Source organism: Coregonus lavaretus (assembly GCF_964263955.1).
Source record: "Coregonus lavaretus genome assembly, chromosome: 11".
Classification (NCBI taxonomy): domain Eukaryota; kingdom Metazoa; phylum Chordata; class Actinopteri; order Salmoniformes; family Salmonidae; genus Coregonus; species Coregonus lavaretus.
In genome coordinates, this window is record NC_139998.1 from 51,487,506 (window position 1) to 51,511,835 (window position 24,330).

A 24,330-nucleotide genomic window follows, 5' to 3' on the forward strand; every position below is an offset into this window, starting at 1 on the left:
GATGGAGAGAGAGAGAGGGGGGAAGGAGGGAGAGAGAGAGAGACAGAGAAGGAGAGAGAGAAGGAGAGAGAGGAGGAGAGAGAGAGAGGAGAGAGAGATAGCGAGAGAGAGATAACGAGAGAGAGCGGGAGAGGGAGAGAGCGAGAGAAAGAGACGTACAACGAATAGGGTGCCATTTTGGACGAGCCAAGGTCTTACCACCCGGGGTTTGACGTCGTGACCTATAGCATCTCTATAGTACTCCACGTTCTCTGTCATAAACTCCTCCCCCTCGTGGAACAGCAGGTAGGACTGGGCACACGCCAACGCCTCCTCCACCATGTTCACTGGAGACACACAGAGAGAAAGAAGACGTTATGAAATGGACAGTAGTGTTTTGTTCTATTGTATTGTTTGGCAACGTTGTGATGTTCTTGTGTCGATAAAGCTTGTTTGAATTGAAAACAGTATTGAATATTGAAATTGACTGGAGAGACAGTGAGAGAAAGTGCATATTATCAGGTAGACATTGATATTGCTGTGTTGTGTTGCTTTGGCGACATTGGCTTTTTCCTACTGTGCCAATAAAGCTGGGAATTGAAAATGGAATTGAAAGAAGGGGTTAGAGAGTGAGAGAAAAAGAGAGCGAGATGAACAAAGAGAGAGAGATAGAGAAAGAGAGAGAAATTATAAATATAATTAGGTGTCCCTGTCTGAACAAGATTACCTGTCATCACACCTCAGTCACCCTCCCTGAACTACCCTGTAAGACTGCGCACTATTCACAGTTTTGCTACTTTACACTTATTCTGCACTGTTGAGGAAGAGTTTTCCACTCATACAGGTCAGCACAGACAGATCCACATGTAATAAAGCCCCCTAGGTCTGGATGAGTTGTGTGTCTGGAGCTTTTGGAAGTCTAGCGCGACTGAACATTCCAGGACCATGAGCACACTGGAGCAAGCAGCAGCAGCAGCACTAGAGCAGTGAGGCAGTCAGAGGCTGGGTGAGATAGTGGAAACACAGACACATTGCTGCTCCAGTGGACAACTGGGACTGGGGAGGATGGCTGGTCGGACTGACTGGGACTGGGGAGGATGGCTGGTCGGACTGACTGGGACTGGGGAGGATGGCTGGTCGGACTGACTGGGACTGGGGAGGATGGCTGGTCGGACTGACTGGGACTGGGGAGGATGGCTGGTCGGACTGACTGGGACTGGGGAGGATGGCTGGTCGGACTGACTGGGACTGGGGAGGATGGCTGGTCGGACTGACTGGGACTGGGGAGGATGGCTGGTCGGACTGACTGGGACTGGGGAGGATGGCTGGTCGGACTGACTGGGACTGGGGAGGATGGCTGGTCGGACTGACTGGGACTGGGGAGGATGGCTGGTCGGACTGACGGGGTGTGAGGAGGATGTGCAGTATATCTCCTGTCTCTAAAGGTCTTACAGCGAGTAGTGACATGCTGCGCACGCACACACACACACTGTACACCCCCCACCCACACCCACACACACACCCCGACACGTGCGCTTTACTAGCTTGTAAAGCAGCGTGGCTCTCAAACCATTTCTTGGAGGGGCAGAGGCAGCGAGTGTTTCTGTGGTCAGCACGTCTCCTCAGGTTCCCCTGGTTCCCAGGTCGTAAACAGTTAGGGGCTTTCAGGCCATAAAAACAACAATGTCACCACACGGATCATTGAGGAAACAGCTTCCCGCAGAGCAATGAGAGGCTGCTGAGTGAGGGGGAGACTTGACCTTTAACAGGCGATTAGAGACTTGATGAATGACTGCACATTCTCTCCCTCTCTCTCTCTCTCAATTTCCATTTTATCAATTTCAAAATGTTTATTGGCATGACATAAAACATTTATTTGTATTGCAACAATAGACAAGAAAATACATTTTGGAACATTTAAGACTATCTTTCTTGCTCTTTTTTCTCAATCTGGTTCTCTCTCTCTTTACCTCTCTCTCCCATTTAAAAGTTGGACATATACTTTAAACTTAAACCCCATACGATCGCAAAGGGTCACAAGGCCTGACGGAAAAGCTATCCCTTACCTCGAAAGTCCAGACTGCTACAAGACTCAGCATTGACATACAAATGTGTCCCAAATGGTACTATGTTCCTTATATACGGTAGTGCACTACTATCAAAAAAGTCTAAAGTAGGTCAAAAGTAGTGCACTATATAGGGAATAGGGTGCATAAGGATAGGTAACAACACATCTGCCACGCTGATCCTCAACACGGGGGCCCCTCAGGGGTGCGTGCTCAGTCCCCTCCTCTACTCCCTGTTCACCCATGACTGCATGGCCAGTCACGACTCCAACACCATCATTAAGTTTGCCGACGACACAACAGTGGTAGGCCTGATCACCGACAACGATGAGACAGCCTATAGGGAGGAGGTCAGAGACCTGGCCGTGTGGTGCCAGGATAACAACCTCTCCCTCAACGTGATCAAGACAAAGGAGATGATTGTGGACTATAGGAAAAGACAGACCGAGCACACCCCCATTCTCATCGACGGGGATGTAGTGAAGCAGGTTGAGAACTTCAAGTTCCTAGGTATCCACATCACCAACAAACTATCATGGTCTAAACACACCAAGACAGTCATGAAGAGGGCACGACAAAGCCTATTCCCCCTCAGGAGACTGAAAAGATTTGGCATGGGTCCTCAGATCCTCAAAAAGTTATACAGCTGCACCATCGAGAGCATCCTGACTGGTTGCATTACCGCCTGGTATGGCAACTGCTCGGCCTCCGACCATAAGGCACTACAGAGGGTAGTGCGTACGGCCCAGTACATCACTGGGTGCCAAGCTTCCTGCCATCCAGGACCTCTATACCAGGCGGTGTCAGAGGAAGGCCCTAAAAATTGTCAAAGACTCCAGCCACCCTAGTCATAGACTGTTCTCTCTGCTACCGCACTTCAAGCGGTACCGGAGCGCCAAGTCTAGGTCCAAAAGGCTTTTTAACAGCTTCTACCCCCAAACCATAACTCCTGAACAGCTAATCAAATGGCTACCCGGACTTTTTCGCTGCTGCTACTCTCTGTTTATTATCTATGCATAGTCACTTTAACTCTACCCACATGTACATATTACCTCAATTACCTCGACTAACCTGTGCCCCGCACATTGACTCTGTCCCGGTACCCCCTGTATATAACATCGCTACTGTTATTTTACTGCTGCTCTTTAATTATTTGTTATTTTCAAATTTTTTGTAATTTAATCATCTTTTTTTCAATTTTTTTCCCCCACATGTGACAAATAACATTTGATTTGATTGAATTTGATTTGAGATGAAGACACAGTAAGTGCAGCTGCTGTGAATGATTCAATGAGCTCTTTGTTTTTCCTAGAATCCCATGATCCACTTGGTTTATTAGACATATGGTGCAGGGGAATTAGACATGATCTGATGACCTCATAAGTATTCATCACATCATCTTTTCCCTCCTCTCCCCATGCTGTACTGTCCTGACAACCCATCTCTCTAACGTCTGATCTCCATGCTGTACTGTCCTGACAACCCATCTCTCTAACGTCTGATCTCCATGCTGTGTTGTCCTGACAACCCATCTCTCTAACGTCTGATCTCCATGCTGTGATGTCCTGACAACCCATCTCTCTAACGTCTGATCTCCATGCTGTGCTGTCCTGACAACCCATCTCTATAACGTCTGATCTCCATGCTGTGTTGTCCTGACAACCCATCTCTCTAACGTCTGATCTCCATGCTGTGTTGTCCTGACAACCCATCTCTCTAACGTCTGATCTCCATGCTGTGCTGTCCTGACAACCCATCTCTCTAACGTCTGATCTCCATGGTGTGTTGTCCTGACAACCCATCTCTCTAACATCTGATCTCCATGCTGTGTTGTCCTGCCAACCCATCTCTATAACGTCTGATCCCCATGCTGTGCTGTTCTGCCAACCCATCTCTCTAACGTCTGATCTCTATGCTGTGCTGTCCTCCCCATGATGTCCTGTCCTGCCAACCCATCTCTAACATCTGATCTCCATGCTGCACTGTCGTCTCCATGCTGTACTGTCCTGCCAACCAATTTCTCTAACATCTGATCTCCATGCTGTGTTGTCCTGCCAACCCATCTCTCTAACATCTGATCTCCATGCTGTGTTGACCTGCCAACCCATCTCTCTAACATCTGATCTCCATGGTGTCCTGTCCTGCCAACCCGTCTCTCTCTCCCTCTAACGTCTGATCCCCAATCAGCCCAGACTACACAGACTGTCTCAAATGGCCCCCTATTCCCTATTCAGGCCCCCTATTTCCCCTGGTCAAAAGTAGTGCACTATATAGGGAATAGGGTGTCATTTGAGATGAAGACAAAGGCTGGCGGCCTTTTATAATATAATGTATGCCATTTAGCAGACGTTTTTATCGAAAGCGACTTACAGTTTTACATATGGACACCAGATAATGGATAAATGTTTCTGAATGAGTTTGAGGTGAACAGCGTGTGCTTCCCTATTGAGGTGTGGTCCTGGTCTGTTGGGTGCTGATTGTGTAGGCCTGTATTCACAAAGCGTCCCAGACTAGGGAGCGCTGTCCATTCATTACAATCTAAAAGGCAAAACTGATCGTAGATCAGCACTCTTACTCTGAGAAGCTTTATGAATACAGTTCCTAGTCTTTCTCCACAGCTCTTTATAACTTCCTGTCTTTGAGGGCTTTTTCAAATGTCTGTGACCGGGCGTTTCCCAGCTCTCTGTGTGAGTCAGCAGGTGAATACTTATCTAATTAAAGATAATTTGATATGGGTGTGTTAGTCAATCAGCAAAAGCCTGCCATCCGTGTAGTCTGAACACCACACCCTGTCTGCAAGCAGGGTCAAGTAAGGTGCAGTAAGGTATACTCATGCTGGAAGTAGGCCAACCTCAGGGAATCCTAGTAATGTCTGTCCCAAATGACACTCTATTTCCTATATAGCGCACTACTTTTGACCAGGGTCCAAAGGGTGCCATTTGGGACGCAGCCATAGTTAGAGGTAATGTAAGGTAGAGTAAGGTGCACTAAGGTAACGTTACTCACTCAGGAAGTAGGCGAATTACAGGTAGTCATAGTGTAGAGCAGTCCTTCTCAAATAGTGGGGCGCGCCCCCCCTGGTGGGGCTCGGAGCAATGCCAGGGGGGGCGCGTGTGACCCCGTGGAACGTGCTTTTTTCCCCCCAGGGAGTATGGTTTTTTTGCACCGAACAAGAGCACACAGCACAGAGCAGGAGATATGAAGTGCAGATAACAAACCCTTAAGAGACACCATGGAAAAATATTTAACAGGGATGAAAAGAAAGGCGGAGAGAGACGGAGATAATGAGACAAACGTAAGTCTCCCGAAAGCTAAGACGAGGAAATATGACGAAGCGTATGTAGCGCTTGGCTTCACTGTGACTACGGTGGGAGACGAGGAAAGACCGGTATGTTAACTGTGTCTAAAAATGTTGGCAGCGGACAGCATGAAGCCAAATAAATTAAGGCGTCACTTAAAGACATTACACCCCAATCACGCTGATAAGCCGCTTGAGTTTTTTCAGCGAAAACGTGCCGAATATTGCCAACAATCGTCCCGCTTTGTGAATGCTACTTCAGTAAACCAGCGAGCACTGTTAGCATCATATAAGGTGGCGTACCAAATTGCTCAGTGCAAAAAACCCCACTCCATAGCAGAGGAGCTGATACTGCCCTGACTAAGAATGGGCTAAAGTGGGAGAACTGCATTGGTGTTTGCAGTGATGGTGCACAGACCATGGCAGGGATGAGAAAAGGACTTCGGGCACTCATCAAGAAGGCCTCACCTAATGCTGAGTGGACACACTGTGTTATACACAGAGAAGCACTGGCTTCAAGGCACCTTTCCTCTGAATTAAGTGAGGTTATGACTGACATTGTAGGTGTAGTCAATTTTATAAAGACCAGACCACTAAAAACAAGAGTCTTCTCTGCTATCTGTGAGGAGATGGGAGCTGAACATCAAGCTGTGCTGTTTCACAGTGAAGCAAGGTGGCTGTCACGAGGAAAAGTCTTGTCCCGAGTTTTTGAGCTCAGAGAGCAGATAAGAATGTTTTCGGAGCAGGAGCACAAGTATGACCTCGCAGAAAAATTTAGTGATGAGAACTTCCTGGCAAAACTGGCCTACCTGAGTGACATATTTGGAAAGCTAAATGAACTAAATCTACAGCTTCAAGGGAAAGATAAACACCTCCCTCAGGTCACAGACAAGGTCAGCTCTTTCACTCGAAAGCTTGCAATGTGGGGCAGGCGACTTGATGAAGGACATACTGATTCATTCGAGAACCTGCATGAATTTGTTGACACTACTGTTAGAAATTGCGTAATTCAAATCTGGTATTGGAATAAGAGAAAACATAATCAAGAGATATTCAATCCAAGCTAAATTTATTATATGCAAAATGTATGTATGATAAGTATGTTGGTTTGTATACGGGCTCACTGAAATACCACGCAGGGCAGACAGAGAACTAAACCATTGTTTACAGGTTCTTTCTCAAATACTCTGACAGAGAGTTCCCACCTCTTCTGTTGGCCAATCAGAGTAAAGGACTGAGTGTGGTTTAGACTTTACTCAGCCAATCCGTTGGCGCACGGGTTAGTCCCAATCCCTTGGCGCTCCACCGTTCCCAGGCATAAGTTGCTATCATAATAACCTGTAGAGTCAGCACCCAAAAGACACCCTTCCAATCTGTACTCTATGTACCTACGTTCAAGGACGGTTTCACAGACAACAAAGAGAGAGTGTTCGTATCTGTAAGAAATACAAGTCTTATCTGTCCTACCCCCTAACGTTCCTTACATGAATCACAGCCTGTTATGTGAAACAATTTATATCAGTATAGTACAAACCTATGCTTATCATTAATGCATTCCTTCTAAGTTATTCATCACATACAGATCCAATTATGAGAAAAATAGAACCCAACACTACTGACTATGATGCCACCTCAGTGATTCCATATATTAAGGAGCATATTTCATCACTGATGGGATTCTTTAAAAAGTACTTCCCTGAAAACAGTTCCCAATATGACTGGGTGAGAGATCCTTTCAATGCACCAGCTCCAACTGGTTTCAGCTCTGCAGAGGAGGACCAGTTCATTGATATGACGTCTGACTCCACATTGAGACTGAGGTTCACATCACAGACACTGAGTGAATTCTGGCTGAGTGTAGAGAGGCAGTATCCACTCTTAGGGCAGAGGGCCATGGGCATTCTTCTTCCTTTTGCAACATCTTATCTTTGTGAGACTGGCTTCTCTGCTGTTGCTGCACTGAAGACCAAGTACAGGTCCCAGCTAAACATTGAGCAGGAGCTGAGAGTTGCAGTATCATGCTTCAAACCCCGCTTTGAAAAGCTGTGCACTGCAAAACGTGCTCATTGTAGCCATTAATCCTGACTTCCTCATTTTGATTTTAAAAAAATCAGCACAAATTGTTTTATTCATTTTTGTTTTATAGGTCAAAGTGTTTCATATATTGTGCTCCTGAGTTAATGTTGCTGATCAATTTGAATTTATTATTATTTATTGATTATATTTAATTTAATTTTTCAGTATCAAATGGTCAAAAAATGTTTACAGTTTAAATAAGGTTTGAATTATTTTTTAATTTCAGGCAAATTGATGCACTTTAAGTATTTTCTGTTACAGACTAAAAAACAATGTTAATAAAGTTATTCTTTGTTGTAAGTTGATCTATATTTAATGTTAATAAGGATACAATGTTATGCAGAGGTGTACTTATAACAATTTTATAGACAAATTATACTATTTACAGTCGCAGCGGAGAGTTGGGGGGCGCGAAATGTTTACTTCTTCCTAGGGGGGGCGTAACAGAAAATAATTGAGAAGCACTGGTGTAGAGGTAGAGTAAGGTGCAGTAGGGTTGAGTAAAGTTCAGTATGGTAAAGTAAGGTAATGTTACTCACGCTGGAAGTAGGCGAATTACAGGTAGTCATAGTGTAGAGGTAGAGTAAGGTGCAGTAGGGTTGAGTAAAGTTCAGTATGGTGCAGTAAGGTAATGTTACTCACACTGGAAGTAGGCAAACTGCAGGTAGTCGTAGTGTAGAGGCAGGTAGTTCTCCATGGGAGACAGACGGCCGGGCCGGGTAGACAGGTCTCTCACACACTCGTGTTCACAGTGCAGCACCTGGGTGAAGTGATCTGAAACACACACAGGAGGGTGAAGGGGGATACAGGTCAATTCATTCATTCATTATCCAATTAAAGCACATTAATACCTTCCTAAGGAAAAGCATAGAGTTGTATGATAATGATGATGAATAATAAATCATTCTAGAAGGTCAGTCCAACAATGGGTTCTATCAGAGATCAATCTAGAAGGTCAGTCCAACACTGGGTTCTATCAGAGATCATTCTAGACAGGTCAGTCCAACACTGGGTTCTATCAGAGATCATTCTAGAAGGTCAGTCCAACACTGGGTTCTATCAGAGATCATTCTAGAAGGTCAGTCCAACAATGGGTTCTATCAGAGATCATTCTAGAAGGTCAGTCCAACAATGGGTTCTATCAGAGATCCTTCTAGACTGGTCAGTCCAACACTGGGTTCTATCAGAGATCATTCTAGAAGGTCAGTCCAACACTGGGTTCTATCAGAGATCATTCTAGAAGGTCAGTCCAACACTGGGTTCTATCAGAGATCATTCTAGAAGGTCAGTCCAACACTGGGTTCTATCAGAGATCATTCTAGAAGGTCAGTCCAACACTGGGTTCTATCAGAGATAATTCTAGAAGGTCAGTCCAACAATGGGTTCTATCAGAGATCATTCTAGAAGGTCAGTCCAACAATGGGTTCTATCAGAGATCATTCTAGAAGGTCAGTCCAACACTGGGTTCTATCAGAGATCCTTCTAGACAGGTCAGTCCAACACTGGGTTCTATCAGAGATCATTCTAGAAGGTCAGTCCAACACTGGGTTCTATCAGAGATCATTCTAGAAGGTCAGTCCAACACTGGGTTCTATCAAAGATCATTCTAGAAGGTCAGTCCAACACTGGGTTCTATCAGAGATCATTCTAGAAGGTCAGTCCAACACTGGGTTCTATCAGAGATCATTCTAGAAGGTCAGTCCAACAATGGGTTCTATCAGAGATCCTTCTAGACAGGTCAGTCCAACACTGGGTTCTATCAGAGATCATTCTAGAAAGTCAGTCCAACAATGGGTTCTATCAGAGATCATTCTAGAAGGTCAGTCCAACAATGGGTTCTATCAGAGATCCTTCTAGACAGGTCAGTCCAACACTGGGTTCTATCAGAGATCCTTCTAGACAGGTCAGTCCAACACTGGGTTCTATCAGAGATCATTCTAGAGAGGTCAGTCCAACACTGGGATCTATCAGAGATCATTCTAGACAGGTCAGTCCACCACTGGGATCTATCAGAGATCATTCTAGACAGGTCAGTCCACCACTGGGTTCTATCAAGATTATTCTAGACAGGTCAGTCCAACACTGGGTTCTATCAGAGATCATTCTAGACAGGTCAGTCCAATACTGGGTTCTATCAGCGATCATTCTAGACAGGTCAGTCCAACACTGGGTTCTATCAGAGATCATTCTAAACAGGTCAGTCAAACATTGGGTTCTACCAGAGATCCAGTGGATACCAGAGCCAATTAAAGAGTATTTTCTTTACAATTAGACGTAAGTGTACTACAGTTAGCCTGGTCACTGAGACGCTGAGGTGTACTACCGTTAGCCTGGTCACTGAGACGCTGAGGTGTACTACAATTAGCCTGGTCACTGAGACGCTGAGGTGTACTACAGTTAACCTGGTCACTGAGACGCTGAGGTATACTACAGTTAGCCTGGTCACTGAGACGCTGAGGTGTACTACCGTTAGCCTGGTCACTGAGACGCTGAGGTTTACTACAGTTAGCCTGGTCACTGAGACGCTGAGGTGTACTACAATTAGCCTGGTCACTGAGACGCTGAGGTGTACTACAATTAGCCTGGTCACTGAGACGCTGAGGTATACTACAGTTAGCCTGGTCACTGAGACGCTGAGGTGTACTACAGTTAGCCTGGTCACTGAGATGCTGAGGTGTACTACCGTTAGCCTGGTCACTGAGATGCTGAGGTGTACTACAATTAGCCTGGTCACTGAGACGCTGAGGTGTACTACAGTTAGCCTGGTCACTGAGATGCTGAGGTGTACTACAGTTAGCCTGGTCACTGAGACGCTGAGGTATACTACAGTTAGCCTGGTCACTGAGACGCTGAGGTGTACTACAGTTAGCCTGGTCACTGAGATGCTGAGGTGTACTACCGTTAGCCTGGTCACTGAGACGCTGAGGTGTACTACAGTTAGCCTGGTCACTGAGACGCTGAGGTATACTACAGTTATCCTAGTCACTGAGATGCTGAGGTGTACTACCGTTAGCCTGGTCACTGAGACGGTGAGGTGTACTACCGTTAGCCTGGTCACTGAGACGCTGAGGTGTACTACAGTTAGCCTGGTCACTGAGACGCTGAGGTGTACTACAGTTAGCCTGGTCACTGAGACACTGAGGTATACTACAGTTAGCCTGGTCACTGAGACACTGAAGTATACTACAGTTAGCCTGGTCACTGAGACGCTGAGACGCTGAGGTATACTACAGTTAGCCTGGTCACTGAGACGCTGAGGTGTACTACAGTTAGCCTGGTCACTGAGACGCTGAGGTATACTACAGTTAGCCTGGTCACTGAGATGCTGAGGTGTACTACCGTTAACCTGGTCACTGAGACGCTGAGGTGTACTACCGTTAGCCTGGTCACTGAGACGCTGAGGTATACTACAGTTAGCCTGGTCACTGAGATGCTGAGGTGTACTACCGTTAGCCTGGTCACTGAGACGCTGAGGTGTACTACAATTAGCCTGGTCACTGAGACGCTGAGGTGTACTACAGTTAGCCTGGTCACTGAGACGCTGAGGTATACTACAGTTAGCCTGGTCACTGAGATGCTGAGGTGTACTACCGTTAGCCTGGTCACTGAGACGCTGAGGTGTACTACAATTAGCCTGGTCACTGAGACGCTGAGGTGTACTACAGTTAGCCTGGTCACTGAGATGCTGAGGTATACTACAGTTAGCCTGGTCACTGAGATGCTGAGGTATACTACAGTTAGCCTAATGTTACCCCCTGTTTTAGATGATGGAGGATAAGGGTTGAAACTAATTGGTTTTATTTTTAACAATAAAGAACCACTATTATCAACTTCCACTGTCCTCCAAGAGTTGTTAAAGTGTGGTAGAGGGGAAACTGAGGTGTATGAAATGAAATATGTTCCCTGTGGTCACACTAAAGAACCCAGTCCCTGAGATGACATCACCAAAATGATCTAATCGGAGGTGTGTGTGTGTCTGTGCGTATGTACACTGAGTGCACAAAACGTTAGGAACACCTTCCTAATATTGAGTTGCACCCCTTTTGCCCTCAGAAAAGCCTCAATTCGTTAGGGCATGGACTCTACAAGGCGTTGAAAGTGTTAATCTGGGATGCTGGCCCATGTTGACTCCAATGCTTCCCAGAGTTGTGTCAAGTTGGCTGGATGTACTTTGGGTGGTGGACCATTCTTGATAAACACAGGAGACTGTTGAGCGTGAAAAACCCAGCAGCGTTGCAGTTCTTGACACAAACCTGTCCACCTGGCACCTACTACCATACCCTGTTCAAAGGCACTTCAATATTTTGTCTTTCCCATTCATTCTCTGAATGGTACACATACACAATCCATGTCTCAATTGTCTCAAGGATTAAAAATCATTCTTTAACCTGTTTCCTCCCATTAATCTACACTGATTGAAGTGGATTTAACAAGTGACATCAATAAGGGATCATAGCTTTCACCTGGATTCACCTGGTCAGTCTCTGTCATGGAAAGAGCAGGTGTTCATAATGTTTTGTACACTCAGTGTATGTATAAATTATCATCTTCCTTTCTCTGTGACAAACAAAAAAGAAAGAGGTGGGATTCAGGTTACCCAATGCCCCATGACCACCAATGACATGCTCCTGTGAGTCAAGCTCTGTGAAATCACAGGTCAGATGTCAGGGCAGTCCACACAACCTGATACTCCTGTAGCTCTAGAACTAGAGAGATAAACACAACAATAAACGCCTCTTCTCTTGTTGATGGTCTCTTCTCTTGTTGATGGTCTCTTCTCTCGTTGATGGTCTTTGTATTGGTTAATATGACCATGTTTGTATTTGTTGCCCTCACACATTGATGGAGAAAAAAGCCTGAGGTTATCAGTAAATCATATTTCCATTCTTTAGGAGAGGCAGTAATGTTGATTTCATGATGCTGTGGTGTAACGTTACGGTATCGTTCACTGATGTCATGCTGGAGGGGCTGGAGGCAGGAGTTCAGTCAGTGGAGGGGACAGGAGCCAGTTGGATAGTGGCGATAGTGGTGGTAGCGGTGATAGTGGTGGTGGTGGTGATGGTGATTATAGTGGTGGTAGTGGTGATGGTGGTGGTGATAGTGGTGGTGATAGTGATAGTGGTGATGATGGTGGTGATAGTGGTGGTGATAGTGATAGTGGTGATGATGGTGGTGATAGTGGTGATGATGGTGGTGATAGTGGTGGTGATAGTGATAGTGGTGATAATGGTGGTGATAGTGATAGTGGTGATAGTGGTGATGATGGTGGTGATAGTGGTGGTGATAGTGATAGTGGTGATGATGGTGGTGATAGTGTTAGTGGTGGTAGTGGTGGTGATAGTGGTGGTGGTGGTGATGGTGGTGGTGATAGTGGTGGTGATAGTGATAGTGGTGGTAGTGGTGATGATGGTGGTGGTGATAGTGATAGTGGTGATGATGGTGGTGATGGTGGTGATGGTGGTGATGATGGTGGTGGTAGTGGTGATGATGGTGGTGGTGATAGTGATAGTGGTGGTAGTGGTGATGATGGTGGTGATAGTGGTGGTGATAGTGGTAGTGGTGATGATGGTGGTGATAGTGATAGTGGTGGTAGCGGTGATAGTGGTAGTAGTGATGATAGTGGTGGTGATAGTGGTGGTGATGGTGGTGGTGATAGTGATAGTGGTGATAGTGGTGATGGTGGTGGTGATAGTGATGGTGATAGTGATGATAGTGATAGTGGTGATAGTGGTGGTGATAGTGATGATAGTACTGTATTATGGAGCCAAGATCAATGATATAAAGGATGATGGAAAAAAAACGTTGAAGTTCTTTAAATGAAATGATGGCAGAAAGACACATTCAACTCCTCCTTTCATCGAATCAGATGGCTTATTCATCACAAAACCATTTGATGTTGCCAATTCTTTTAATGATTACTTTATTGGCAAAGTGGGTAAACTTAGGCCCTAATTGCCAACAACGAACAGTGAGCCATCGTATTCATGCATAAAAAAAAATAATTATGAAAGAAAAGCATTATAAGTTAGAATTTTCTAAAGTTAGTGTGGGAGAAGTGGAAAAAGTAATGTTATCGATCAATAATGACAAAGCATTGACAACTTAGACTGAAAGCTACTGAGGATGGTCGCGGACTCTATTGCCACTCTTATCTGTCATATCTTTAATCTGAGGCTAGAGGAAAGTCTTTGTCCTCAGGCCTGGAGGGAAGCCAAAGTCATCCCGCTACCCAAGAGTGGTTAAGCGGCCTTTACTGGTTCTAACAGCAGACATATCAGCTTGCTGCCAGCTCTTAGCAAACTGTTGGAAAAACTGGTGTTTGACCAAATATAATGCTATGTCTCTGTAAACAAATTAACAACAGACTTTCAGCATGCTTATAGAGAAGGGCACTCAACATGTACTGGATATAACGGCCCTCCACGTCTTCCTCACTATGGCTTCAGACCCCAAGGTAGACCCACCCAGGACTTAAAGACACAATGTCTGGGCTCTGCCTGGCCAGAGAGGGGGGCACGGATACTGGGGTGGCACTCCAGGCCTGGCTTACTGTTATTGACCACTGTAGCAAGTGTTGACATTAGTATTAGCCTGTTCCAGGTGTCCAGGTTCCCTGAGCTGTTGCGGGTATCTACTAGAGCAAGCAATAGTTAATGGGCGGCAGGTAGCCTAGCAGTTAAGAGCATTGGGCCAGTAACCGAAAGGTTGCTGGTTTGAATCCCCGAGCCGACTAGGTGAAAAATCTGTCATGTGCCCTTCAGCAAGGCACTTAACCCTAATTACTCCTGTAAATCGCTGGATAAGAGCGTCTGCTAAAATGTCAAATGTACTGCACTGACACTGATGATTGGTTGAAAGAAATAAGAAGATTGTGAGAGCTGTACTGTTAGATTTCAGTGCAGCCTTTGATATTATTGACCATAACCGGTTGTTGAGAAAACGTATGTGCTCTGGCTTTTCAACCTCTGCCATATACTGGATTCAGAGCCATCTCCTGTATCTAATAGAACTCAGAGGGTTTTCTTTAATGGAAGCTTCTCAAATGTCAAACATGTCAAGTGTGGTGGACCACAGGGCAGCTCTCTAGGCCCTCTACTCTTTTCTATTTTTACCAATGACCTGCCACTGGCATTAAACAAAACATGTGTGTCCATGTATGCTGATGATTCAACCATATATGCATCAGCAACCACAGATAATAAAGTCACAAAAACCCTTAACAAAGAGTCGCAATCTGACCCAGATTGCGACTTATAATGGACCGTTTTTGGATTGCGTAAACAACCACATTAGTTGTGTAAAGGCAGGGATGCAGGGTTGTGTTCCAAACAAAACAACTACAAGTGTGCTTGCTTTAGTTCCTCAACGGCACAGCTAGGAGAGCTCAAAAAAGTATCTTATAGTTGAATACTCTTCTTTGAGTCATAAAAGTGCATCGAAATTGCTTAGGAACTGTGCACACTTTGGAGAGGTGTGGCCACTTTGAGACACCAGATAGTCCTCTCACTATAACTCTTGGAATTGTTTTGTCTTATGTTGCACCTACCCCACATTTTCCAGGAATAGTCTTATCATGTTACTGAATGTATCCAGAGTATTTTCAGATTTTGTTATCAACAAATGCTGCAAAAAGTACAGTAAATGTAAAATGGGGAAAAGAGTGAGAGAGAGAGATGAGACAGACAGAGACAGAGAGAGAGAGAGAGAGAGAGAGAGAGAGAGAGAGAGAGAGAGAGAGAGAGAGAGAGAGAGCGCTCAACTGGACACCTTAATGAGGCAGTGAATGAACAGAGAGAGAAAGCACACAGGGCATTCTACGCCATTAAAAAAACAATTCAAATTGAAATACCTATTAAAATTTGGCTAAAACTAATTGAATGTGTCATTGAACCAATTGCACTTTATGGCAGCGAATTGTGGGGTCCACTTGCAAAACAAGATTTCACCCAATGGGACAAACACCCCCATTGAAACCCTGCATGCAGAGTTCTGTAAGATTCTCCTACATGTCCAGAGGAAAACTACAAACAATGCATGCAGGGCAGAATTAGGCCAATATCCACTAATAACAAAAACTAAAAAAATTTGCAATACATTTTTGGAAACATTTTATATACAGTGACCCCCTCTCATATCATTATCAAGCCCTGCAATGCCAAGAGCTGAGCGAAGAAAATAGTCTCCTCATCCAGCTGGTCCTGGGGCTGAGTTCACAAACCTGGTCTACTAACACACTGAAGTCTCAGGACCAGAACATCCAATCAATCAGAATAAACCAAAGTCCAACACAGTCAAAACAAAACTACATTACCTATTGGGAAACACAACCACAAAGCAAAATGCAGTGCTAACTGGCCCAAAATCAACAGTACACCATGGCAAACTATTTGACCTATGATTACTGATCAAAACCTTAGCAAAACCTTGACAAAGTACAGGCTCAGTGAGCACAGCCTTGCCATTGAGAAGGGTAGACACAGGAAAACCTGGCTCCCTGTAGAGGAAAGGCTGTGCAACCACTGCACCACAGCAGAACCTGAGATGGAGCTGCAATGTCAAAAATGTAAAACAATTTGAGTGTGTAATTTCCCCAAATTTGAAACCCTTATTCAAGGTTTCAAAGACCTCTCTGATGAGGATAGGCTGTAGGGGGAGGACGCAGAGATCTGTGGGTTGGCAGCGCACTACATTGCGGCCTGCCATAAGATGAGGGAGAGTGTCTGACAGACCAACCTGTACATGTCCTCTATGTTATTGTTAGCTTGTTATTTTTACCCTTGATTATTGTTGATACTGATTGTCCCGTTGACAATCTTGATTATTATTATTTGAATTATGTTAATATTGTAAATGAATCGCTTAATTTCCAAAGTACGATTTGGCAATATGAACATTGTTATGTCATGCCAATAAATCTAATTTAATTGAGAAAGAGAGAGAGCAAAAAGAGAAGAGAGAGAGAGAGAGGAGAGAGAGAGAAAAGTGAGAGAGAGAGGGAGAGAGAGAGAGAGAGGAGAGAAAAGAGAGAGAGAAAAGAAAGAGAGAGAGGGAAGGAAGGAAGGGTTTACAAGCAGGGTTCACTACGGCTGTGTTGACAGCAACCGGTTCAGAGCAGAGGGGAATCCTACGAAGCAGGTTTGAGGAGTATGTTCAACTGAGTTCAACTTGGGATAACCAGTCATTATGAAAGTGGCTCCTTCAGAACTAACCTGCTCCGGGGCAGGCTAACTCATGGCTGACTCGCCCATGGACTGATGTTTCAGCATTGTCTCAATGAAGAGTTTGGCGTTTGACTAGACATGTGCGACATGCATGCACAGTTACAAGCTTGCTAGAGTTAGCGGCAGGCGGACGAGCAATATCCACCGCTGTAGTACAGATGAAGCCTGAGCTGGAATGTGAAGCTAACTGAAGCTGGTTAGCTTTAGAAAACCCTGAGTAGATCTAGCTTACACTATGGCTGTGTCAATAGGGACTGGTTTAGACTGGTGGCTTTTTGGGTCTTCTAAGATAGTAAACGAGGACGTCAAACAGATCCCATGAGGCTACACACGTGCAGTCATGCACACACACACACAGGCGCGCATGTGCAGACATGGCCACCACAAACCCACATCATTCCCTAAGGAGGAATGTGTGAAGTACACATTACACATTACTCTCCCTCTGTGTTGATTAAAACAATCAATATGTTACCTTGAAACACCCTCTGGACTATGAATGTGGTTTTCCTGCACTCATCTCCACCCTTTTAGAGTTCCTTTCAAGATGTTCAGTGGTCTGTTGGATCACTTAGCCAAAGAGTAACTTATGTCTATAACAATGTTTTGAAATGACAATATGAGGATATTACACAGGAAAGGCCAAGAACCACAATATGTGTGAGGAGTCATTGGTGTATCTGTCATGGGCCTCTCACTCCACCGGGTTACCACCTTAATTTTCTTCCACTCTGCTCACCACTCTCTCTACTCAGCCTAACTAGCTCCACCTGTCCCTGCTCTGCTCTGCTCTAATTACTCTGCCAGCTGCGCTGCATTACCCACTACCTCTCCCAGTATTTAAGGCCCTGTCTTTCAGCTCTCCGGTGTCAGATCGTCTGCAAAGCTCACACCCGGAACCTGTTTGCTCGCGCTTCTGGCTCACCCTGGTTTTGTGACCCCGGACCTGCCTGTTTTTTGGATACTCTTCTGCCTCAGGAGATCCAGACCTGCTTCTGCCATTACGACTCCTGACTACTCTTCAATCCCGGTAACTCTGACCAGCCTTCTGCCTTGCTACTACGTATTTTGGATTTCCCTTGAACTGTACTGCTGCCTGGTTTCATTCCGCCCTGTTGTGTCTGTGTCTCCCCCCCCCCAGGACTTCTGGACCACCCACCACCGGCTTCATAGGACGCATCGCTGCCACTGGGGGGGGCACAGACCCAGCGCATTGGACGGGATCCCTGTTACCCCTGGAGCCTTCATTCACTCCCTACTTCCCTTTTCCCTTAAGTTTAATAAACTTTCTGGTGTGACGCAATTGTGGTCCTCTGGTCGTCTGTCTGAACCGTGACAGTACGATCTGACCATTATGGACTCAGCGCACACTTTCCCCGACATGGAAACCGATGAGCATGAGCAGCAGTTCCAGCAGCAGCAACAACAACTCGCCATGATCATTCAACTCCTCACCAACCTTACCCCAGCCAGTCTGCCCACCAGCCCAGCCCCCGAGTTACCTGCCCCGGTCATTGCAGCCGCTGCTCCGGAACCCAAGATTGGAAACCCCGAGCGGTTCAACGGCGATTCAACCCAGGTCCGGCCATTCCTGACTAGCTGCCGACTTCAGTTCTCCTTGCAGCCAAGGACCTTCGCCACGGAGGGGGCTAAAGTTGGGTATGCCATCACTCACCTGACGGGCCGAGCTCGACTCTGGGGAACAGCAGAGTTCGAACGTCAAACCCCCGCATGTGCAACCTTCGACCTGTTTGCTGAGGAGATGCTGAAGGTGTTTGACCTGGATTCACCCACCGCAGAGGCGTCTCGTGAACTGTTCAGTATTCGACAAGGCAGACGTACAGTCGCAGACCATTCCATCGACTTCCGAACCCTGGCTAGACGAAGTTCTTGGAACACACCATCGTTGGTGGACGCGTTCTTCCATAGTTTGGCTGACTATATCAAGGACGAGTTGGTCTCCCATGAACTGCCTTCCACTCTTGATGAAGCCATCGCACTGACTGTCAGGATCGACAGAAGGATACAGACCCGTCGTCGTGAGAGGGGGCGCCAAGGTCCACCTACTACCGGCATTCGGAGAGATCCGACTGGGCTCCTGTCATCTACTGCCACTCACCCAGGTCAGCTTGATCAGTCTGAGCCTATGGAGATTGGGCGAGCCTCCCTCACTCCTGCAGAGCGCCAGCGCCGCTTCACCTCAAACCTCTGCCTCTATTGTGGAGGTGATGGACATCGTGTGGTAACCTGCCCTTTAAAGGGCCGAAGCTCACCGGGCATAGGGGGAGTCCGGTTGAGTTCAATGACCATCCAGTCCTCCGACCGCAAACCCCTGCTGCAAGTTCACCTCCGCCTCTCTGACTCAACTCACACCCTGGCTGCTCTGGTGGATTCTGGCGCCGAAGCCAACATAATGGACATCAAGCTGGCACGCCAACTGGGACTGGAGAACCTCCGTTTGACACCTCCTATTCCTGCCCGGGCACTGGACGGACACTTACTCGGATCGGTCACTCATGTCACGGCCCCGGTCTCGATGGGTCTGTCCGGAAACCATCAAGAAACTATCCAGTTTCACCTGCTCCCCTCTCCAGGCCAACCCCTCATCCTGGGTTACCCATGGCTCCGCCGGCACAACCCTCAGCTCGACTGGGTGACCGGGGTGATCAGGGAGTGGGGAGAGGACTGCCACCGAACCTGCCTGCTTGCTGCCGCACTACCCCCTCGGCCAGTACCTACTAACTCCGCTCCTGACCTCTCCAATGTCCCAGAATGCTACCATGGTCTCAGAGAGGTGTTTAACAAAGCAAGAGCCACATCTCTGCCCCCTCACCGACCGTACGACTGTGCCATCGACCTCCTCCCTGGAACAGCTCCTCCAAAGGGTCGTCTTTATTCGTTGTCTGCTCCTGAAAGAAAGTCCATGGAGGACTACATCAATGGCTCTCTGTCCGCAGGATTAATCCGTTCATCTTCATCTCCTGCTGGTGCTGGCTTCTTCTTTGTGGGGAAGAAGGACGGATCTCTTCGCCCCTGCATCGACTACAGGGGACTCAACGACATCACAGTGAAAAACCGTTACCCTCTGCCTCTGCTCACCTCTGCTTTTGAGTTGCTCCAGGGAGCCACTGTTTTTACCAAGTTGGATCTCAGAAACGCTTACCACCTAGTGCGGATCCGGGAGGGAGATGAATGGAAAACCGCATTCAATACACCAACAGGCCACTACGAGTATCTGGTTATGCCTTTTGGCCTCACCAATGCTCCTGCTGTGTTCCAGGCTCTAGTGAATGATGTACTGCGGGACATGTTAAACAAGTTTGTCTTCGTTTACCTGGATGACATCTTAATCTACTCCAGAAACCTGTCTGAACACACCCGCCATGTCCAGCAAGTCCTTCATCGTCTTCTGGAGAATTCCCTCTACGCCAAGGCAGAGAAATGTGAGTTTCACGTCAAGACAGTGGCCTTCCTGGGGTACATAGTGGCAGAGGGAAGTATCCAAATGGATCCTGCCAAAGTATCAGCAGTCACTTCATGGCCAGTTCCGGAGAACAGAAAGAAGCTGCAACAGTTTCTGGGGTTTGCTAACTTCTATAGGAAGTTTATCCGGAACTACAGTACCGTTGCTGCCCCTCTCACTGCTCTAACCAGCACCAAGCAACCCTTCACCTGGACCCCAGCAGCCGACAAAGCCTTCAGTACCCTCAAGGTGAGGTTCACCTCCGCTCCCATCCTCCAGATGCCTGATGTGGACCGGCAATTCATTGTGGAGGTGGACGCCTCGGATGTGGGAGTTGGTGCTGTGATTTCTCAGTGGGCTGCGGAGGATAGGAAGCTCCATCCCTGTGCCTTTTTCTCACGTCGGTTGTCCCCCTCTGAGTGCAATTACGACATAGGGAACCGTGAGCTGCTGGCTGTGAAGCTTGCCTTGGAGGAGTGGCGTCACTGGCTGGAGGGGTCCACCATTCCATTTCTCGTTTGGACCGATCATAAGAACTTGGAGTACATCCGCACGGCCAAACGGTTGAACTCCAGGCAGTCCCGCTGGGCCCTGTTCTTCACCAGGTTTAATTTCACTCTGTCATACCGGCCTGGATCACGCAACACCAAGCCAGACGCCCTCTCCCGTCAATTCCAGAAGGATGACACCCCCTCCAAGGACCCTGTGTCGATTCTGCCAAGTCCCTGCATCGTTGCAGCTCTGACCTGGGCTGTTGAGGAACAGGTGCTGGAGGCTCTCCGTAACCAGCCAGGTCCCAGCACTTGCCCAGCTGACCGCCTTTTTGTCCCCGAAGACCTGAGGTCCCAGGTCGTTCAGTGGGGACATGACTCCCGCCTAGCTTGTCACCCTGGCTCCACCCGCACTTACAACCTGCTCGCCCAGAGGTTCTGGTGGCCCTCTCTGAGGAAGGATGTACGGGAATTCGTCCAAGCCTGCCCCATCTGCAACCAACACAAGTCGTCCTGCCAGCCCCCAGCCGGATTGCTGCAGCCCCTGCCTGTGCCCAGACGTCCCTGGTCTCACATCGCCCTTGACTTTGTCACGGGGCTGCCCCCTTCAAGTGGCATGACCGTCATTCTCACCATCGTTGACCGTTTCAGCAAGATGGCACACTTCATTCCCCTCCCCAAGCTCCCAACCGCCAAGGAGACCGCCCAGGTGGTCCTGGAACACGTCTTCCGGATCCACGGACTGCCAAGGGATGTAGTTTCTGACCGTGGTCCACAATTCTCCTCCGCGTTTTGGAAGGAGTTCTGTCACCTGCTGGGAGCCACAGTCAGTCTGACTTCCGGATTCCATCCCCAATCCAATGGGCAGTCAGAGCGGGCTAATCAGGAGCTCGAGAAGGCACTGCGATGCATGACTTCACGCAACCCCCACTCCTGGTCGCAGCAATTGACATGGGTGGAGTACGCACACAATTCTCTGACCTGCTCTGCCATCGGTATGTCCCCTTTCCAATGTGTTTATGGATACCAGCCTCCTCTATTTGCCAGCCAGGAAGAGGAGGTTACTTGCCCATCTGCACTTGCTTTTGCCCGTCGATGTCGCCGCACCTGGTCACAAGCCCGAGCCACACTCCTCAGATCCGTTGCCAGCTACACTACCGGGGCCAACCGTCGGAGAATTCCTGCTCCCACCTACCATGTTGGTCAAAGGGTGTGGTTGTCATCGAAGAACCTGCCACTCAGGGTGGAGTCGCAGAAGCTGGCACCTCGGTTCATTGGCCCATTCCCTATCATAAGAGTGATTAGCCCAACTGCTGTCCGGCTCCAACTGCCTAATTCCCTGAGGGTGCACCCCACTTTCCATGTGTCTAAGATTAAGCCCATCCATGAGAGTCCGCTGGTCCCTGCTGCGCCTGGTCCTCCTCCTCCACGGCTCGTCGATGGTGGTCTGGTTTACACCGTCCGCCGCCTGCTTCGGTCCAGACGGAGGGGTAGGGGTCTCCAGTACCTCATTGACTGGGAGGGCTATGGACCTGAGGAAAGGACCTGGGTGCCAGCTAGTCGGATTGTGGATAGGACTCTCATCACCGCTTTCCACCAACGGCATCCTGATCAACCTGCAATCCGTAGGGGCCGCCCCAGAGGGGTCCCTAACCGTCCGGCCCGCTCGGCTTCCTGTCCTGTGCCTGATCCTGTCTCGGGACCTGTCCCATCTCCCGACCACGGCCCTCCGGCTTCCTCCGAGGATGAGGACGTTCACTCGGACCGTTCGGAGGAGTTCTAGCCCTCCTCCGGCTCCCCTCCTCCCGCCCGGCGTGGTGTTGCTCTTGGGACTTCTGGGGCCGTCCCTTGGGGGGGGGGTTCTGTCATGGGCCTCTCACTCCACCGGGTTACCACCTTAATTTTCTTCCACTCTGCTCACCACTCTCTCTACTCAGCCTAACTAGCTCCACCTGTCCCTGCTCTGCTCTGCTCTAATTACTCTGCCAGCTGCGCTGCATTACCCACTACCTCTCCCAGTATTTAAGGCCCTGTCTTTCAGCTCTCCGGTGTCAGATCGTCTGCAAAGCTCACACCCGGAACCTGTTTGCTCGCGCTTCTGGCTCACCCTGGTTTTGTGACCCCGGACCTGCCTGTTTTTTGGATACTCTTCTGCCTCAGGAGATCCAGACCTGCTTCTGCCATTACGACTCCTGACTACTCTTCAATCCCGGTAACTCTGACCAGCCTTCTGCCTTGCTACTACGTATTTTGGATTTCCCTTGAACTGTACTGCTGCCTGGTTTCATTCCGCCCTGTTGTGTCTGTGTCTCCCCCCCCCAGGACTTCTGGACCACCCACCACCGGCTTCATAGGACGCATCGCTGCCACTGGGGGGGGCACAGACCCAGCGCATTGGACGGGATCCCTGTTACCCCTGGAGCCTTCATTCACTCCCTACTTCCCTTTTCCCTTAAGTTTAATAAACTTTCTGGTGTGACGCAATTGTGGTCCTCTGGTCGTCTGTCTGAACCGTGACAGTATCAAGTCTTGTAAGACATTTTCTTTGAGCGGCCAACAGAATTGAAAGGAGGTAAATTGAAAATGTGCTGTGCCATAAAGCAGTCCAGCTGGAAAAGTAATTTATCGGAAAAAAGGATCCTCAAGGAGGTAATTTACGGTAAGTAGCTCTCGTGGAAAAGAAATGGTAGAACCACATGGAATATGGCGTAGGAATATTTGCTGTTAAATAGAGTTTACCGGAACTCCCTTCAAAATGAAATAACAGTACAATTATTTGAACATTCATGTTGTTTTGACCTCTTAATATGAAAAAATGAAACAATTTCCAAACCAAGGGAGTAGTTGTTTGTCAAATCAATCAAGATTCTGTTTGCAAGAATGTTTCAGATAATACTTAATCTAAACAAATGTTGACCCAACCATGGCAGCCATCTCAAACTTCACCTCATTCAAATATGTTATAATCTATAACTAATCTTCAACACAAAAGCTGTCCTCAACGCCCCCTTCTCTGCACGTTTTTCCTCATCTGCCTTTTGACCCTGCACCAAGTCCCCCCCCCCACCCAAGGCTGACTGAACATACAGCAACAACAGGTCACATACAAGGTACTTGGGCTGTACATCATTTGAAGTGTTGAGAGAAAAGTCATGACAAGATAATAAAATGGGCTGTATGCCATATCAAAACATTTGAATGCCAAGATAAGTTTCCCATCCCACATTAAACCTACACTTACATAACATGATAAGTTGCTGTTTTTCTCAAGGCAGTGTTTCTCTGAGGGGGAGAATTATATTTTGCACCAGGGTGTTGTAAACAATGTTAACCACCGCTGGAAGAAGAGAACTCTGTTTTTAGTCCAGCTTCACCCATTCGTTTGCTGGTAAACAGAAAAATTAACTACTAAAGCAGAGGTGTCAAACATATGGCCCGCGGCCGGATTGAATGGGCTTGTGGACCGGATGGCGCGTGTGGTTTGGGTAAAACAATAAAATAACAGAAGAAATTATAATGTATCGTATAGACTATTGACTCTTTAAAATGAAAGCTAGACAGTCAGGGGTATCAAAAATGGCAAATTTTGACGGCAAGGCAATATAACCAATTTTAAGTGCGCCCCGCTGGACCTCGGTAAAGACCAAATGCCACCCCTGAACTAAGGTGTTCTGTTCTGGTCTGGCACTGTGGAGCCACACTCAGCACACAGAACAAGCAGCTCACATCCATACAC

The 24,330-nt window shown here is 47.4% G+C and overlaps 1 protein-coding gene across 4 annotated transcripts in view; it reads right to left on the bottom strand.

Annotated features, from left to right (window-relative positions):
* Window positions 1–24,330, bottom strand: part of LOC311137687 (prolyl 3-hydroxylase 2-like) — a 127,056-nt gene that overhangs the window by 16,670 nt on the left and 86,056 nt on the right. For all 4 annotated transcript variants that reach the window (XR_014613964.1, XR_014613965.1, XM_084172227.1 and 1 more), the window contains exons 4-5: window positions 8,062–8,193; window positions 199–326 (exon numbers count right to left, since the gene is read on the bottom strand). Coding sequence is in view for 2 of the 4 variants with exons in the window: in XM_084172227.1 (XP_084028353.1) it covers window positions 199–326; window positions 8,062–8,193 (260 nt within the window). In the remaining 2 variants the exon portion in view is untranslated. The remainder of the gene's footprint in view (window positions 1–198; window positions 327–8,061; window positions 8,194–24,330) is intronic.